Below are 18,973 nucleotides of genomic sequence, written 5' to 3' on the forward strand. Positions count from 1 at the left end.
TATAGAGTTGTGTTCTTTATGAGGGATACAATACACATCGGTGGTGTTACTAGTACTTTTGTGAACTGGAATTAAAACTGCGATTAGCTTACCCTACGAATATCAATAATTATTGATGAATTATTAGAACTTTGATGATTATAGTGAAATTTGATATCAGACGAGGTGTCTCTGAATGAAAGTGATTTTAAGAAGAAAAATTGATTTTTAACTATTGAATGTAAGTTTGAGATTATCATATTTTTATATCTGTAATACAAATAACAACTCTATGTTTGTTCAAATGTGTATTGACGGGTGGGTACTTAATATCTACATGTTACACACGACGTCATGTATTATACTACAGAAAATATGATCACTATTTGATTTCTGTATCTCATAAATTCTGTGACTGTTTGGGATTGACAAAATTCTAATGGACGGCAGGGTACATAGCTGTTAAACATCCCATTAAGGAAGTGTCATGTTTGTTTCTAGCATTGACCCCCCCCCCCCCTCCCCCCTCCTTTTTGTGTGGTTTCTGTTGTCTATGTCCAAAATTTTATTAAACCCCAAAAACCCGCCCCACCCCGCCATCAACAACAGAAAAAATTAACTTGTTGATATTGAATAGTTATGGAGAATGATCCGGCAGACCTTATACTGAATTCTAATGTAGTCAAATCAGTTTGTATAAATTGTTTTACTTTTGATAAGGACATTACATTAAAACCATGTCCAGTACAGCAGGTTTTCAAACCGCGAGACCTATATTGATTGTAATCTACAGTAAAAACTCGAGTGAAACCAGATCCCTTAAACCAATAGACCTCCAACCACAATAAACTATTAACTATAGAGTCATTGTTAAAACACAATCTCATTTATTGTTCATAACTTGATCAATCAGCCAGACAAAATTAACGTATAATAGATAGACTTTAGTTTTATTTTCTTTCTCACGAATATAGCAGATTATGTTCCCGTTAATTTTGCATAGAAATAGGTTCGAGCTGATTGGGGTCAAATGCAATAGCCTTTGAGTCGTATTTCTTATAATGTTGCTGGCATAGTAGGTATTGTTTTCAGTCTTTTTAAAAAGTAGAAGGTTGTCAATAGAAATCATAAATGTACAGCCACCATTTAAATGTCAGCTATATACAGTTCCACATAGATCCACATCATAAACAGAATTTCATATTTTAGGAGAACACCTGAGTGAAAATATAGCATCAATATTGTATTGTTCTTGTTTCAGACGAATGGATAAAGTAGTAAAAGCTGCCAAAGCAACGCATGATTTCAACGAGACATTTACGCAAAGACGACATAAAGAAAATGATGAGAACACAGAAACACCATCAGTTTTTAATAAGAGACATTTTATCTCCAGTAGTTCAGTTGTCATTACGAAAGAAGCAAGAAAAATCATGGACCATAATGCGAAGCATGTTTTTAAGGACACCAGGAGAGCTTTAACAAAGTTAGAACTTCGTGTTATGTGCAGTGTTGTAGAAGGGTTGAAACTTGTCCATCGTGGTTTGGACCATGTGAAGGAAGCGTTGAGCGGTGTAGTTAGTTATGAATCATATACAAGTAGTGAGTATATCACTAACTCTACCGAGGACATGGATTGCTCTTGCTACTACATAATCAACGGTGCTGTGGAAGTGACGTATGATATGAAAAAAAACGGAAAGAGCCGGAGTGTCTACCAACCGAATATTCTTTATAGTCATGGTGCTGCTGAATATATAGGTCTTGTTTCTCCAGACGGTGTTGATGATGATCTTGCTCCACCCGCCACCATCTATTCAAGAGAACCTACACATATACTCAGAATCAACAGATATAAATTCCATAAGGAAGTTCATACACTAGTAGAACTACTTTCAGAGGAAAAAAGAAAGTTTCTAAGTGGGCCAGCTTGTAAAATACCATTACCTGATGATATTATTGAGAAGATTCTAGATAAACTAACTAAGCAGGAATATTCTAGTAATAAGATTATACTAGAACAAGACTATATATCTGAAGAAATGTTTCTTTTAGTATCAGGTGAGAAATTTTTCCATCTTTTTTGTCCATTTTTATACGCTCACATGAAATGGGGGCGTATATTGTCGTCACCCTGTTTGTCCGTACGTAGGTCCGTCCACAATTGCTCGTAAACACTCAGATATTGACGAAACTTAATGTGAGTATTTGTTGTCACCTAAAGATGAACCCTATTGAAACATCGAAAAATAATTGGTATGAGTTATTTCCCTTGTTCCTGAAAATGCGTTCAATTTGTAGCACGTAAACACTCTAGAAGGCGTAATTCTTGATGGATTTTGACGAAACTTGGTGTGAGTGTATGTAATCACCCAAATATGAACCCAACGAAAATCAGAAAAATCGAAAAATATTATTGCCCGTGTTCTTAAAAACGCCTTCAAGTTTTAGCCTGTAAACACTCTAGAAGGCCCAATTTTGATGACACTTGGTAATATTATTCGGTATCGTCTCAAAAAGTTCTAAATTCTAAAGGTTGAATATTTCATACTGGTATAATTGTTAATGTACTGCCAAATATTTTTATTTAAAATGAAAGCTGCCAGGGGGCGTATATTATGTTGTCTGGCAAGCTATCTTTAGATACAGTGGCTCAATACATAGGTACTACAGGATCGACCCCAGAATTGGTTGAGATGATATTGATCATGCGTAGCCTATTGATCAACTGGGAATTAGTCTCCCTGGCATAAGGTAGCATACACCTTCCATACTGATTTCAATTATACGTGAAGACGGGCTATTCTACTATTTTGTATATTCTGTATATATTAACAGGGAGGTGCCAACTAGTGCGATATATATCTATACCAGAGTCCAATAAGAGAATTAAGGTGGCTGTTGGTGTCAACTGTGGAGGTAAATTCCGATTTCTTCAAATCAATAATATACAATTATTACAATATTACATATCAGATATCTGATAAACAAGTATCATATTACCAATAAATAACTCGAGATTCGAACCAGTAAAAAAAATCACATCATTGTCATCTATAAAAGTTTGAATAGATCAGGGATGTAATGAACGATTGAAATGAACAGCTGTAAGGTTTTAACAATCGATTCTGCACAAAACAGGTTATGTTATGAAAGCCGCTTCCAGCAAATATCACAATTGTTACAACAAATCACACGGATAAGGAATATGTTGTAATTGACAGTTCTTTAGATTTTTAGTTTTATTGGTTGTTATTTCTCTTTCAAGGAGATTTTTTTGGTGAAGAATGTATATTAGAAAAAAAAGGAAGTTATTGTGAAGTTATGGCTACATCACAAACTGTTTGTTATAAATTACACAGGTGCGGTATGGTGTTTCTTCATTAAAGGGATACGGTCCTCTAAAAAAAAAAATATTATTATTGCTCTGCCTTCGCCTCTGCTTCTAAGTCATTAGGTCACTAGGATTACTAGCACTAGGGCACACTTTGCTCGTCTTACATTTAAGCTAGAGACAACAATTGATTAAATTAAATAGAATAAAATTAGTTACAACTCCAGTTTCTGTTTTAGATCAGCGTTTGAAATAGTTCAGAAAGAATATCTATATAATCACATAAAAGAACAGCGAAACGAATATCCAGAAGAAGTTAGTTTATTAGAATTAGGACATAGATCATGTATGTGGAATTATTATAAACACAAACAAGTCAAATCAGCGTTAGAAGAGAATGGTAAACTAAAATATCTTTATGTTCCTGAAACAAGACGAGTTGTGGAGAGAGCACCGTCATCAAAGTAATATGTTTATATGATTTTATTTTCACTACATTTGGCAATTCTATTCAGATCAAATTAAAAATTGTATAGTTGTTACAGGGTATCCAACATTTCATGAATATTTTTTTATTGATTTTTTGCCAATGATAGTTGTTTGAAGTAAAAACTCCGTGCACCATAGCTGTTTTCATAAACGAAGAGGTTAACTGTATTAAAAGAAAGCTTATCGAAAATTCTTCATTTTAATACGTTTTTTTATGACCCTGTAGGCTGCAATACAACGAGAATCTACTGAGGTTTATAGAAAAGGGAGCTAAATTTGAAAAGTTTAAACCAAGATCACAATCGGCCAAGCATACCAGTTCATCTACTTCATCTACCAGAACGAAACTTCAACGTCGACCACGTACAGTCCATATTACTTTGGGTGCCAAAAGAGGTTATAACAACGATCTGGATAGGGGTATGTCAATATGAGCGAAATTCATGTTTTCATGCACAAAACGCATTCATATTATATATACACATTACTCTGACTGGTACAAACAATATTAGCTATATATGAAGACCCTTCGAGTTGGATGCCGAGTTGACAAACCTAATATCATTATGTACATGTATTCCGTAAGAGTGAACATGCCCTTCCTCGCTAGCGACATCCACAACATAACACTTCCAACCACAATAATGTTTTTGGACTTGAACTGGAAAAATCCATTTATTTTGTAGAAAATGCTGCAGACATGAACGATTCTTTCAAACAAGTCAGGTGTCCTGTAAAACAGACTCAATTCGAGGTAATACACTCTTATCATGTACACAGATTTCTGCTCGACAATATAATACATGGGAAAGAATATTGTCCTCGCCTCCATCCACCAACGATTGTGAATTATGAACGCATCTTGCTGGTGATTTTTGTTTTGTTTTTTTTTATTCGAAAAAGTGATAGTAACAGTTTGATGCTCCAGGACATCTTAGTTGAATGTTTCACCTCTTCCTGCGATCGACCACCCCCACTCCTCCATTGCCCCTCCGAATATATCACTTGCCTCCGGACAATAATGTCTGTGTACGGGCCTGACTCTATAGAAGGCACACTTCTGGACAGATCTTGACGAAACTTGGTGCGAGTGTTTGTAATCACCCAAGGACAAACCCTATCGAAAATCAGAAAAATATTGAGTATGAGTTATTGCCCTTGTTCTTGAAAACGCGTTCAATTTTTAGATCGTTAACGCTCTAGAAGGCTCAATTATTAACATATATTGACGAAACTTGATGTGAGTGTTTGTTGTCACCTAAGGATGAACCCTATTCAAAAACAGAAAAATCGAAAAATAATTGGTATGAGTTATTGCCCTTGTTCTTGAAAACGCGTTCATTTTTTAGCTCGTAAACACTCCAAAAGGCACAAATCGTGACGGATTTAGATGAAACTTGGTATGAGTGTTAATAATCACCCAAGGATAAACCCTATTGAAAATCAGAATAATCGAAAAATAATTAATATGAGTTATTGCCTTTGTTATTGAAAACGCTTTCAATTTTTAGCTCGTTAACGCTCTAGAAGGCTCAATTATTGACAGATATTAACGAAACTTGATGAGAGTGTTTGTTGTCACCTAAGGATGAACCCTATTGAAAATAAGAAAAATCGAAAAATAATTGGTATGAGTTATTGCTCTTGTTCTTGAAAATGTGTTCAATTTGTAGCACGTAAACACTCTAGAAGGCCCAATTCTTGACAGATTTTGATGAAACAATAATATTATTTAGTATCGACTCAAAAAGTTCAAAAGACGTGATGCTTGAAGGTTGAATATTTCAAACTGGTAATTTTTACTGTACTGCCAAATATTTTTTTAATTAAAATCAAGGCTGCCAGTGGGCGTATATAACCTTGCCTGACAAGCTATCTTTTAATTTTGGATTATTTAAAGCCTCATATCTTCATCCTCTCAAAGCATCATAGTATTTTACAAGGGAGATCATCATTAATCACTTTTATGTTGTTTTTGTTCAACTCTCACTTTTATTTGGAATTTACACATGAAATGGGGAGCATATATTGCCATCACCCATGTATGTCCGTCAGTCCACAATTAATTGCTCGTAAATACTCTACAAGGCACAATTCTTGACTGATTTCGACCAAACTTCGTATGGTTGCTTGTAATGATTCCTATCGAAAATCAGAAAAATATTTAGTAGGAGTTATTGCCCTTGAAAACGCGTTTAATTTTTAGCTCGTAGACGCTCTAGAAGGTTCAACTGATGACAGATTTTGAAGAAACTTGGTGTGAGTGTTTGTAATCACCTACTTAGGATGAACCCTGTCGAAAATCAGAATAATTGAAAAATATTTAGTATGAGTTATTGCCCTTGTTCTTGAGAACGTGTTCAATTTTTAGCTCGTAAACGCTCTAGAAGCCACAATTAATGACGGATTTTGAAGAAACTTGGTAATATTATTCAGTATCGCCCCAAAAAGTTCAAAAGAAGTCTAAGGCTGAAGGTTGAAGGTTTTTGCCAAATATTTTTGTTTAAAATCAAAGCTGCTAGTGGGCGTTTATTAGGCTACCATGCCTGGCAAGCTATCTTCTTTCATGTAGAAGATAAGAAACTGTCCGACAGTCACATCCATCGCTTGATGGCGCTTTGGCCAGCCATTTTCTGTCCTCTGGAAGTGAATCTGCTACAAACTGTCGAGACGCTGAATAAATAGAACAGGCTGTAGTAAAACCGTTCGTTAAACCTTCGTTTACTCATTATTTCTTTACACTTTAATTTTAGAAAGAAGAAATCAGCGAATCACATGAAAAACAATTAGCAAGACTTCTATCTCAGAACTCTGATATGGGACGTCAGATGAGAATGGCTTGGGAAGAAAATGGAAAAGAGAATTCTGGATTTACTGTAAGTACACTATTTTGTATGTTTCATAAGCAGTGTAATGACATTTTGACACAATGTCCGTATATTGTATCCATTTACTTTTACATCAACGCACCTATATCTCTATTTGGTTCTGAAATTGTTTGCTGAAATAGCAGCAGAAATAATCACATGTATTGAATTTTTTTCTCTTATACTATATTATTCATTTTGTCAGAAAAGTGGTGTTTTAGCCACTATGAAAACGGAAGATATTGTACGAAAGGCGAAGGAACTTGCTGAAAAACAATCTGAGAAGATACAAACTGGTGACAGTGGAGATTTTAATGAAGAGTAGGTTTTTGTACTTTACTTTCTATTACTACCCTATCCACTGATTCATCAGATCCTCGATTCCATTTCTTCCCGAGATTTCGTTTTCTTACAATCCTTGCTATGATCATGGAGTTCTCGAAAACCATCTTTCCCCCTTTCTGGTGCCTAGTTTATGTAGGAATACTATTGCCTAGTATTAGAGAGATATTCCAAATCCACATTGACAAACTGTCAGCAGAAAACGTGTCGTATATACATGATTTGTAGTAAAACATTTATAGGCATTAGAAGAAGTAAATATTTATTTGACAACATTATCCTGTTAAGATGATAAATCACTTAGATCCCATCTTGACCTGATATATATAAGCCTAAAACACATTGTTTGAATTATTCCTTGTTTAAATACTAAATGTAAAAAAACTTTTGATGATAGAATTCCATACAAATATACGATTTCACATCAACTTTGCTCAAAACCAAGTGAAAGATACTATCGTTTAAAATCTTTTTAGTTCAAGGGAGGTCAAAATTTCCTTCTTTTTTTTTCATTTTCAAGGGAAGCAACCCTGAAACAAATTTTGATCACAAGAAAAAAAAAACACAAACATGCCTTAAAGATGGGTTTCCTTATATTTTAGCGTCAGATTAAGCCAACTGTTTGATTAATTGGTGTTTATAATGAATTATCGTTTATTCTTAATCATATCATTATGTTCTGATTGTATTTAATTAAGAGTTTTAACCATTCATAAATGTCCATGTTACATGGATGTACAGTCTTGATAAACAAACCACTTTTTGACCTTTCTTGATCGGTCACTCATTGGAATTCTGCTGATAATTCTCTTCTAATTTATCTATGAATTAATTATGGACATGTGAGACAAACTGGTATTTGTCCAAGTCATTTAGAACACCTCTACTTTCTATTCATATAAGTATTAGCATTTCCATTAATGATAATAAGGGAACCCATCTTTAAAGGGATTGTAAAGAGGTTTAATAAATTTTGTATGTGTATATGGGACACTGATAGCATCAATTTGCACCATTCCAATTTTCAATCAGACATCTGTGGTTCCTGTGTTTGATGACGTCACTAAGCGCAAAATATGCTTAAGCTCATAAGGCCCTTCGCTATTAGTGATGTCACCAATCACTTAAATTGAAACTGAACAGATTTAGAATCTGAATATATATTGACACCGATTACGGATACGGATGTATAACATATAAAAGAACATACATTCAATTAAATGTTTCATTCATTTAGATCATATGGACAGTATGTAGCCTATAGTTGAATAATATACAAGATTTTGCCACATCGATCTAGGCATGTCTATACATTCAAGTTTATTTGTTGTTTTAGATGGCACACGTCTGTTCACGAAGAAAATGAAAATGCTAAAATGTTTATTGCTGCCAGTAAATATCGACTTGCAATACTCAGACGAAAAATGAAGATTATGAACTATAATAAAGAGAAAAAGGAAATGAATAAAAAATTAACTGCACAGTCCAATGAAAATAGAAAATTATCATATGGCAACTTTGTTATCGATGATAAAAGTGAATCGGAGAGTGACTCGGATCCCGAGGATATCATAGCTGATCCCGAAAGAAAACAGTATCTGGAGAATTGGGTTAAAACAGACGAGGATGATGAAGGTAACAATCATCAGAAAGAACCTTATCAAGGTGATCCTGTCGAAAAGTTTAAAAAAGCTGTAGAATGTGTTGATGTAGCTAATAATGTCGTTTTCTCAAGACAGATGACCATTCCGTGGATAAAAAAGAAATTTATAGAACAGGAAAAAGTTACTGAACAGATTCAGAAGGTAATGAACTCTCTAAACAATGTAACGATGAACACAAAGCTGGTCCAGTGCTATATGAACACTGAATATAAAATAATCTAAAGAAAAAAAAAACAAATTCACCTTATTTTTATCGATATTATTCTAAAACTGAAGATCGCAAATATACATAAGTTACCGTTCCATCAATATCGGATGAAGATTGCATAGTCTCTTTTACAATATTACAAAATACTCTTACTTCTAAAATAGAGCTCGAGTACATCAATTGTAGCGCGATATAGAAATATAATATTTTAGTAGCCTCTTTTAAGAAAGTAAGAAATGTTGACGAACGTGACATACGTCAAACGTGACATACGTCACATATTATTTGCATGTGGGTGTAGATGAAGCGTCAAAACCTGTGGGCGTAGGTTCCCAATATGAAAATGTCATGATAGATAGTAGATGTATATGGCACATGGTAAGAATGTTGTGCCCGCCTGTTCAATACAAATACAATTCTTATTTTAATGAACTACCATTGTGTTCATAATTTATTTCCAGGTCATAAGAAAAGGATCAGACGAAGATGTGATCAGATTTGCTACTATTTCCAGACGTCCTCATTCCTCGTTTGTCTTATCTCGACCAAATCAAGAGAGTAGTTCATCATCAATATTACCTGCAAATTTTCGGGTAAACATCTAGTTTCGATTATTCTGCTTATATTTCAGCATTAAATTACCATAGTTTAATTTGTAGCCTAATATGGAATTTTACATTTAGATCTATAGATGGATCAGATGTTTTCCAACTAGAGATCCTTATGAACCTTTAATGAATGTAGTTGTCAAATATTCCTTACATATATCTAAACTTCCATCTAGTTATAGCAATAGTAATTCCAGCAACAATCGATATTCTCGTCATCAATTTGATGGGTGAACGTCTTATTATAGAAGCGTGAGCGTACTTACTTAAACATGAACCAACCAGAAACGACCAAGAAACGACCAAAATCCACCAGGAAACGACTAACGAAAACGAGAAACAACCGGAAAACGACAGGAAACGACCTCAAAATATTTTGCGATGTATGCTAAGCATGCTAATCAGATCGAACATGTAGGCTACTTCGTTTTAAGAAAATGTGCATTTGAGAAAAGTGCGCTTTATTGACCTATATCATAATTCTCAGTTGAATGCATTCGTCTGTGATATAACCCACACCTAATTCAGTTTGATATTATATGACATTGTTAATACATTGTAAGAATATGGTTTTAAGGGGTTGTCGCAAAGTTTAAAGAAACTCTATAATGATACACTAAGATTGTAAATTGTCATCAAATATGCTAAATTTCGTTTTAAAGACTGGTAGCGAAAATTATGAACGGTAGCCTTATTTCCCTAAATTTCTTCAAAAAACATAAAAAAAAGATTTCCTTTTTATTATTACCCCCCTTGAACTAGAAACATTTTTAAGGGCCGTTCAGTAGGCTTGATTTTGACCAGTTAGGTAATATAAAATAACGGAAACACAGTTATCTCATATTTTCATTGACATGAACGGATGTTGATAAAATTATCTTCAATGTTTGCATGTAGGATTAATATGTGTGATTAATGGTAGTTCAAATGGCTGTTATCAGAAATAATTGACGAGAATGTCAGTTTGTGTCAGGGTAATAGGGCTATATATGTCTTAAAACATTGCTGATTTGTTGGTATATTTCAGGCCATGGTTGATAGACCGAAAACTGCTGTCACTGCTGATAGTGGTAGGCTAGGTGGACGACATTTTAAAGATGTAGGAATTCTGGTCAAAAATGCTTTGAAGCGTAATAAAGGGCCAATACAGAGAATTTCGTCAAAGAATTATATAATGAAATGATACTTCGTTGCATTATTGAATTTACGGTTCTTATATTCTAAGACAAAGGTCCATGTGAGAAATATTCTACAAACATGGATCATAAAATTTGTACATGGAATTACTATCGATAAATATTAATAAATAAATAAATGATCCCGGTCGTTGTCTACTGCATATTCTATTCTACCAGAATTAAAACAAATATCAACTTTTTAAAAACATTTATTAATATAACAATAAAATTCATGAACAACCACCGATGTAAGTCAGATTATAAAATTCAATATATAAGACCAAGATATAAAGGTTTGACATTAACGTTTCGTGATCTCACAATATTTATATTGACTTTAAATTCAAACCAAGTTTGTTTAGGGCCTCTGGAACATCCATTTAACTTTCAGTTATCATGGAAAAGGGATAGATATAGTTGTTGCAAACAAATTTTAACCGCCGGTAGCAACATCTTTCAACTGCATGATAGGTATTCGCTTACTAAATAGATCTGGTGCTTCTATTTTGTTATTTGTTTGATGAAGGTTTTGAAGAATTGAAGGAAAAGGAAAGAATATTTAAATTATACTGAACTAGTAACTTTATCAACAAGCTTAGAGATTAGCTAGGATGCAGCGTAGTAGTCTTCTTACGGAGGTGGACCTTTTGCTTGTCTTTCCAATTGTCTCATATGTTGTTGCATTCTTTGGTATTGTGAAATGGAGGCGGCCATTGCTGAAATTTAAAGAAATTCATATTTATACACCACTTCAATATGTATGATATCAAGAAACAAAGAATAAATATATCAAAAACAACACTAAAATAAATCAATGTTCAGTAAGTCTATTAATATAAAAGTTGAATAAGTATGGTCCAAATAGTGAGCCTTGTCTCATCCCTTCAGGCTTTGTAATTTCAATGGACAATCTGTAAATTAATGTACTTCTATATATAACTGACACATGACAAGATGAAGGGAAGACAATAACTATGTCGAACATTTATCATTGAGACATGTGACGTATGGACATCTTTAAACTTACATTTACCATCTATCACCCTCTACTCATGTCCGACCGATGTCCATCACTACTATATTTGGATTATCATAACACGATACTAAGGATGTATAGCTCTTAAATTGGCCCAATAATTTTGGATTTTGACTCCGGACTGATTTATTGCGTGTTTCAATTTCGTTCCAAACATAAACTGGGTCAAACAGTGACAAAGTGTTGATAAATACTTACATTGCCATGGATCTGGTGGATTGTAAGGGGTCAGTACTTTAGATTTCAGCTCATACCAATGACCATCAGATTTCACCTTAGCTCTGTAAATAAGAATTTTTAAGGCTTTAGAAAGAATCAGAGAAGCCTTATGTTGTTGACATGAGATTTCCTGTATTTGTCATGTTAACAATGAAAGTCGCCTAACGCTATAAATATAAAATATGAGGAGTCTTTTTTTAATACAGGTTTAAACTTTAATTATAAATTAAGTGGTGTCCTTCCAACACAACTTATTATTATCAGAAAAACAACACACAGCTGCAAGGATTATTTTCGTCGATTACTAGTTCGCAATAAAAGAACGATCTCGCCATGAATAGCTTTAAATGTGTGAACGACAACAAAATTTATGAATGATCTCTTCAGTTGAGGGACTTTAACCCTGTGGATTGACGGAATCACTCAGAGAGCTGGCGGATGACAAACCATTTCTCAAGCTGATTTTAAGAACAAAGTAATAGAAAAGTGGAAATACTCACGTAAATCGGATGTTAGCAGCACCCATTGCCATCTCAGTTGGGTACCATAAAGCTGCAGCATATTGTCTTATAGCGGGCTGTCTTGTTTTCCAGTATTGGTTTTCCGGTTTTAAGGCACGGTTGATCAAGATTCTTCGCTCTTCAGCACTGCCAAAAGCATCAGGACCCATGGCTCTGGGATCACACATAAATCCTCTAGCACCAGCAGCGTAATCATTGACAACTTTGAATACACCAAGTAGAGTTGGACCAGGCATTCCTTGCATGACTTGAGCTTCAAAGGCACCAACACCACTTGCACCAGCCACAGTGGCGTAAATAACAAAATCTGTGAAGTTATCTGGTTGAAATTGAGACCAGGGTTTGATGGCAACTGAAATAAAAACAAGTACACAAGCCTTCAATTAACTATCGAAGATTCTGCATCTGAACCCTACCGAATTCCTTATTATCAAACAAACCAACTGAAACCGACTGAATTTCATACATTATGACAAATAATGTAAACCCTACTGAATTCCTGTAAAACTTACCTTCAATAGGGTATCCTCGTCGAACATCGCCGTAAAAACCATCGGTTTCTAATTTAAAGGGAGCGTTATTTTTACCCCAAATACTAGTTCTGCTCTTGAGGTAAGAACAAGCATCGGATAACTTCTGACGTCCTCCCAATAATTCTGACAATGGGTTTGGTTTAGCAGCAGCAGGAGCCGCGGGGGCAGCTGTAGGTTTACCTCCCATTGCAGCTAAAGTCGCCATCATTCCTGCTGGACTACCAGAACCACCAGCACCACCACCTCCAGTCATCTGATTAAACATACTCTGCATTTGACTGAAACTGAGGCCTTGGCATTGTACGCCAATAACCCCAAACAACAATATCAATACCACCCTTTCCCGTATCCTCTCCATGATGTTACGCTTTTCTTTACCATGGCCCGAATGGTTTTATTCTGGATTGCACATACACGTCATCACCGACCAGTGTCAAAATTGACATGACATTACTCAAAAACCGTCCACATTGTCATGTAATACTTTTGTTTCTGTTACTAACAATGTTGACCTTTTACAATGTTTAATCTAGAAGAAAGAAACATTGACGTTAATTGCACTTGTAAATAGTGACTAGGGGCTGATATATCAACTTATGATATCAATGACAATTAACTTCATTCTTCTTTATACTAAATATTGTAATATACAAATTTCCTCAGCAGTCTTTTGAAAAAGATAAATGATTTTCATTCGTGATATATAGATTTGCGAGTTGACTAGCTCAGAGATAACAAGATTTGACCTTTCAACTAAACTTTATTACAAGTGCATCAATTAGTTTATAACACCTAACACTTAAATTTTTACGTATATAGCAAGTGAATATAACATTATAGATAAGGTATTTGAATGAACACCTTACACAGAGACAAATAGAATCCGAATTAATATTGAATTTTGTTTGGTGCTTCCAATCCATTTGAGTGGTTTAAAGATTTAAAGTCATTTCATTACATAAAATATTCAATACTATATTATTATAGAATTCAATATTTTTGGCTAAAACGGGATCATTGCGATATCAGATCAGATATCAAGATGCAACTCAATTTATTTCGTTTCAAGAGTAACGACTAAAGTGAACGACCTGCAATAAAAATACGAAACGAAATACCGACATCTACATTTTATTTAGATTGGTGAAATATTGGCAATGAAATAAAGATTTTGAACATGTACACAACTTCTTTGTCCCTGACTCTTCAGTTGATTACAAAGCATCCATAACAAAGAATTTTCATAAAGAATTTTCATTTTGCAAAGTGATTTGAAGATACATGTACTAAGCCTCGTAAAATGCACATAAAATTTAAATTCTCTAACTTGGCCAATAAGATTATATACGTATAAGTGGACCTACCTGGTGTCATAAATATGCAACAGAATCCCTATTTAATCTGATAAATCCCTAAAACAACGTTTTTCAATCGTATATAGATACGCTGCTTTAAGGATATAATTGCTTAGTTTTATAGATTCATCTGATTACAGAGCTTCTGTTGTAAAGCTATGGCACTATTGGACCTGGGATGAATATAATAGGTCTACCCTAATTGGCCAAATATGTGAAAATCAGAAATTGTATATTCATTCCAAGAGGTAGTATGCCTTTAAACAAGAAATGTTAAATCAGCTCCAATTTAAAGGGTCACGACATATATTGAAAGTAAAATTTGTCTATAATGTACTGTAGAATCTCCTTCATATTAACTCTAAGATTCCTATAACACCTTTTTTACATTGTTATTTACACGTGTCGTAGACGTAAAAAAGGGTCGATAAGATAGGTACGAAATTTCAAAGAACGTTTTTACAAATATCAACACAAAATCAACACGGATACCAACAAACTCATCATTTCTTATCAGATACCATATCATCATAGAGCAGCAGTAGCAGCATCAGCTTGTCTTTCAAATTGTCTCATATTCTGTGACATACTTGAAACTTGAGATAAAGAGCTATACATTGCTGAAAAAAGAAAAAATATATAAAGGTAGGGCAAAAATGTGTTTGATATTATTACGGCTGAGATAAGTATTATGTCATCGTCCATAAGATTAGAATTGCAGTTAAGCCGGAAGGGTTCAAAATAAGGTTTCCGGAATGCCTTTGATCGACAAACTCGGCAATTTCCTTCTATGGTTCATACGATTGCAGACAGATTGCCAAAAATTGCACACAGCATAATGATTTATAAAAGCCGTGTATTTATGGATCGGTAAATTTAATATCATGTAAACATTCCAGAAATAAAACATCGTGAGCCACAAGAGTAAGGTAAAGACAGTGTTATTTACGTTTATGAAAGAGTTTATGCTTGAAATAATTACTCCAGTGACAATATATTAATCTTTATGTCATATCAGAAGGTATACTAGTGTCTGTATATAGACGTATAATGTGAACCAGTTTGTGCATAGCTGTCAGGAAAATTCAGATAATTATTCTTCACTTATATAAAAATACAAGGAACTTAGGCAATAGAAAGTGTATTAAAACAAGAAATCCATTATTATTGTAGGCTACATGTTGCTTTTCAAGATCATCAAGGTCGGACAAAAAAAACTTTTTATCTATCAGTTTCTATCTGTAAGCGTTTTACTAGTCTAAGTCCTGTTGTTTAACTTGTGTTTGATCTATCAATATAAGAACTGAAGTCAAATTTGAGTATTTGACCCGCGAATTGCAATGAATAACACACAATTCACCCAATGATAGCCAAATTTGAATTTTAGTGTGATCTCAACAATATTTTACATAGATACCGGTACCAGAGTTTATTAAGATCAGCAAATATATTAACATTTATCGCGTCTATAAGCCAAAATTTAACGTATTTTTATTTTCTACTTAAGTCATGGGGAGGGCAATAACTCACAAATGGTTCATCCCTTCGAACTTGGGATTTTTCCAGGTAACGACAAAATGAGAGAGGGGCATAACTCGTGTGTAGTCGGACTTGTTTTGTGGTATCATTGATTCGCAAGTCTTTTGGAATAAATGTGAATATTATTCAAGGAGGCATACAAATTTTTTTTATTCTTGCTCTGAAAACTATCAATGCTGTTTGGCACTATGACAACAACTCAACCATGAAATTTGAGCTAAAAAAAGTAAATTTGGTACTTCAAACATTTTTCCGCAAAATGTTGTTTGAATTAATATAATTAGTAGGGAAGTAAACTCTCTACCAATCAAAATTAATGACTCGAATATGAGATGGTGAGAGCAACGGCTAGAAGATCATTATAATCGCACCGTTGCTAAAGGAACATGCACATTCGAAGGCTTTTTGGCATAACTTACTTGGGTCCTGATATGGCTAAGCCTTAAGGACGATCTGTAGGTAAAATACAAAATCAGTATATACTTACTTGACATGGGATCTGGTGGGATATATGGAACAAAGCTTCGTGATTTTATTTCATACCAATGTCCATCTGATTTGACCTTACCTCTAAAATACAAATTATATCTTTAAATTGAAGTCTACTATAACTTCTAATGACTTTCATCTGATAAATCTGCAAAAGTACATTACTGTATTATGTATCCGTTTTTCTTTTAAATCGTTGGTTTGTAAGAGTAATTTGTTCAGACCATCAAACATTTTCAAGAGAAGATGATGCGAATTACTTTACTTACATAAACTGAATAGAAGGTACATTCATCGCCATTTCTGTAGGAAACCACAAAACGGAAGTATATTTGCGGACATAAGGCTTTCTATTATGCCAGTACGGTTTGTTAGGCTCCATAGCTCTTTTAATCAGAATTCGTCTCTCTTCAACACTTCCAAAAGCATCATATCCAATTGCTCTTGGGTCACAGGTAAATCCTCTGCCCCCTGTATTATATGGTGGTACTAATTTAAATACTCCTAGATATAATACTGGCATGCCTGGAACACCTTGCCCGTTCATTTGAGCAATTCCTCTCGGTGCTGTAGGGGTGGCATACATGAAAAAGTCAGTAAAATTGTCTGGTGTTATGGATGACCAGCGCTTAATGGTAACTGAAATGATAAAGATAAATTTTAGGTTATTTCATGAATTGCAGAAATGAACGACGTTAAATATATAAGCTAAATGATATTGATGTCAATTTTAAAACCGGAATTTTTTAGCTAAGCTTATCAGTAATAGTGTTCACAATAATCCTTTAGCGACATTTGGGGGTAGAGATCACATTCAATAAAATTGTGTTCTATTATTTAATAATGTTCTACGTCGAATTTTGAGCTTTTAATCCATTTGTGTCCAGAACTATCCGCGTTTGATCGTCATTTCTCGAGACTGTCATATAAAAAGACATATTTAGAAATAGAAAGATAAATTCCCAATTTGAGGTCTTTTTGAAAGAATTATGCCATTTTCGTACACTTCTGGTACTTCTGAAGACTGTACATTTATTACCTAAATCCACCTCCGAAAATGGCAAACCTGTATCTTTAATTGTGGATGTAATAAAAATCAAAAACCGAAAAAAATACCGGGCAATACGTCATAGAAAAATCAGTAAGCTTTTCAGAGCAATACTTATTCTGATCAGAACTGTTGCCTCTGACACAAGGCAATTTTACTAATTCAATGGAAATAATTCACAGATAGTTCATCAAAGAATCGCGAAAATCAAACTCTCATCTCTAATTACAAGCAAAGGCCCTCTATGTTGCGTCATTATCCAATCTCTGTACATGTACGACAGGCAAAATTGATTTAGTTTGGTTCATTTAACGTCAGTACCCACAATGAAAGAGCGCGGATTCCATGTTGTGCAAGATCTCATCGATGCATCTATGAATACCAAATCTGTGGTGGCTCCAAAAGCCCAAGCCCAAAATGACAATGTTGTTTGTGGACATATGCCCTGTTTTCATTGTAAAAATGTAATGATATTGATAACCATTTTAAATTGCATAAAATGCAGGATGCGAATATAATACGTTCACACTATAATTTGGAAATCAGTCAAATTGTCAAAAATCAACTTCATAGCAATTCTTCTGCCAAGACCTTTATTCATTTCATTGCTTACCCTCAAGAGGTTGGCCGCTTCTGATCTGATATCCATAAAATCCTGTAATATTGAAATAAAATGGGGAACTGTTTTCACCCCAAATACTGCTTCTTGTTTGAAGATATGTACAAGAGTCAGTTAATTTTCGTTGACCACCTAAAAGTTGTTGAATACTCTGTCGCTGCTGTTGTTGACACTGTATGTAGGTTACACAAATCACTATAAGAACAATCAGTAATCCAATAAAATGTGACTTCATTCTGAAGATTTGTCTTCAGTCCACGCCAGGAGGAAAACGAATGGAAGAATAAAATGAAGTTCTCATGTTTTTTTTGTGAGTGTCAAATTATTACGTATCATGTTGAGTGTTTTATTGTCAGTGTGATAATATATTAGGCTATCTTCAACAAAACCAGTTAGGCTTCTCAAATTCGTGTCCCGAATCGTGTAAACAGTAATGTCGTGAAAATATTTCTCGGTGCTGGATACTTAATTAATGACTAGATGTAAGAATGAATTTATGTGAAAGTTTTGAATACAATTCAAGGAATTTTTCTCAACTTCATGTCATAGCATTAGCGGACAACAGTACAAATAAATACTTCCAAAACATCTACAAATAAACTTTCTACATACATAGAAATGCATACATTTTACAAAACAACATTATACATTTAGGCAAACGTTAATCCAACGGTGTGCTCAAAACTTACTGGTACACTTCGGCGACATGCTGACTCTCTCACAAAAGTTTGGCGATACTACTCTATAAACTTCCCCTCCAATTCAACAAAACCAGTATAGACTTTCGTTAATATCTTGACTTTATTAATCATCTCATTATCTCTCATGCAGCGATTATTATAATCAAGGAACTAACAATACTATTGTAGGCCTACATTTTTGTTCATGTTATTATTGTTCCTTAAGTTTAGCTATCCCACAATCGTCAATGTTATAAGAAACGAA

General features: G+C 34.1%; 3 protein-coding genes across 3 annotated transcripts; 1 reads left to right on the forward strand and 2 right to left on the reverse strand.

Annotated features, from left to right (window-relative positions):
- Positions 1 to 1,244: 1,244 nt before the first annotated feature.
- On the forward strand, positions 1,245 to 10,674 carry LOTGIDRAFT_165200 (hypothetical protein; the record flags this gene model as incomplete). The annotated part of the gene is made up of 11 exons (XM_009062212.1): positions 1,245 to 2,040; positions 2,818 to 2,898; positions 3,248 to 3,341; positions 3,553 to 3,777; positions 4,029 to 4,222; positions 4,489 to 4,556; positions 6,556 to 6,678; positions 6,875 to 6,990; positions 8,348 to 8,816; positions 9,345 to 9,476; positions 10,519 to 10,674. 11 exons carry the CDS (start codon positions 1,245 to 1,247, stop codon positions 10,672 to 10,674), a joined length of 2,454 nt encoding a protein of 817 aa, XP_009060460.1.
- A 187-nt stretch (positions 10,675 to 10,861) lies between these two features.
- LOTGIDRAFT_234386 (hypothetical protein) lies at positions 10,862 to 13,339 on the reverse strand (the record flags this gene model as incomplete). The annotated part of the gene is made up of 4 exons (XM_009062213.1): positions 10,862 to 11,385; positions 11,904 to 11,986; positions 12,425 to 12,797; positions 12,958 to 13,339. 4 exons carry the CDS (start codon positions 13,334 to 13,336, stop codon positions 11,300 to 11,302), a joined length of 921 nt encoding a protein of 306 aa, XP_009060461.1. The 3' UTR covers positions 10,862 to 11,299.
- A 381-nt stretch (positions 13,340 to 13,720) lies between these two features.
- LOTGIDRAFT_234387 (hypothetical protein) lies at positions 13,721 to 18,736 on the reverse strand (the record flags this gene model as incomplete). Its single annotated transcript, XM_009062214.1, has 5 exons — positions 13,721 to 14,953; positions 16,360 to 16,442; positions 16,631 to 17,000; positions 18,023 to 18,223; positions 18,718 to 18,736. 5 exons carry the CDS (start codon positions 18,734 to 18,736, stop codon positions 14,862 to 14,864), a joined length of 765 nt encoding a protein of 254 aa, XP_009060462.1. The 3' UTR covers positions 13,721 to 14,861.
- Positions 18,737 to 18,973: the final 237 nt, after the last annotated feature.

The sequence above is a fragment of the Lottia gigantea genome, assembly GCF_000327385.1.
Source record: "Lottia gigantea unplaced genomic scaffold LOTGIsca_50, whole genome shotgun sequence".
NCBI lineage: Eukaryota > Metazoa > Mollusca > Gastropoda > Lottiidae > Lottia > Lottia gigantea.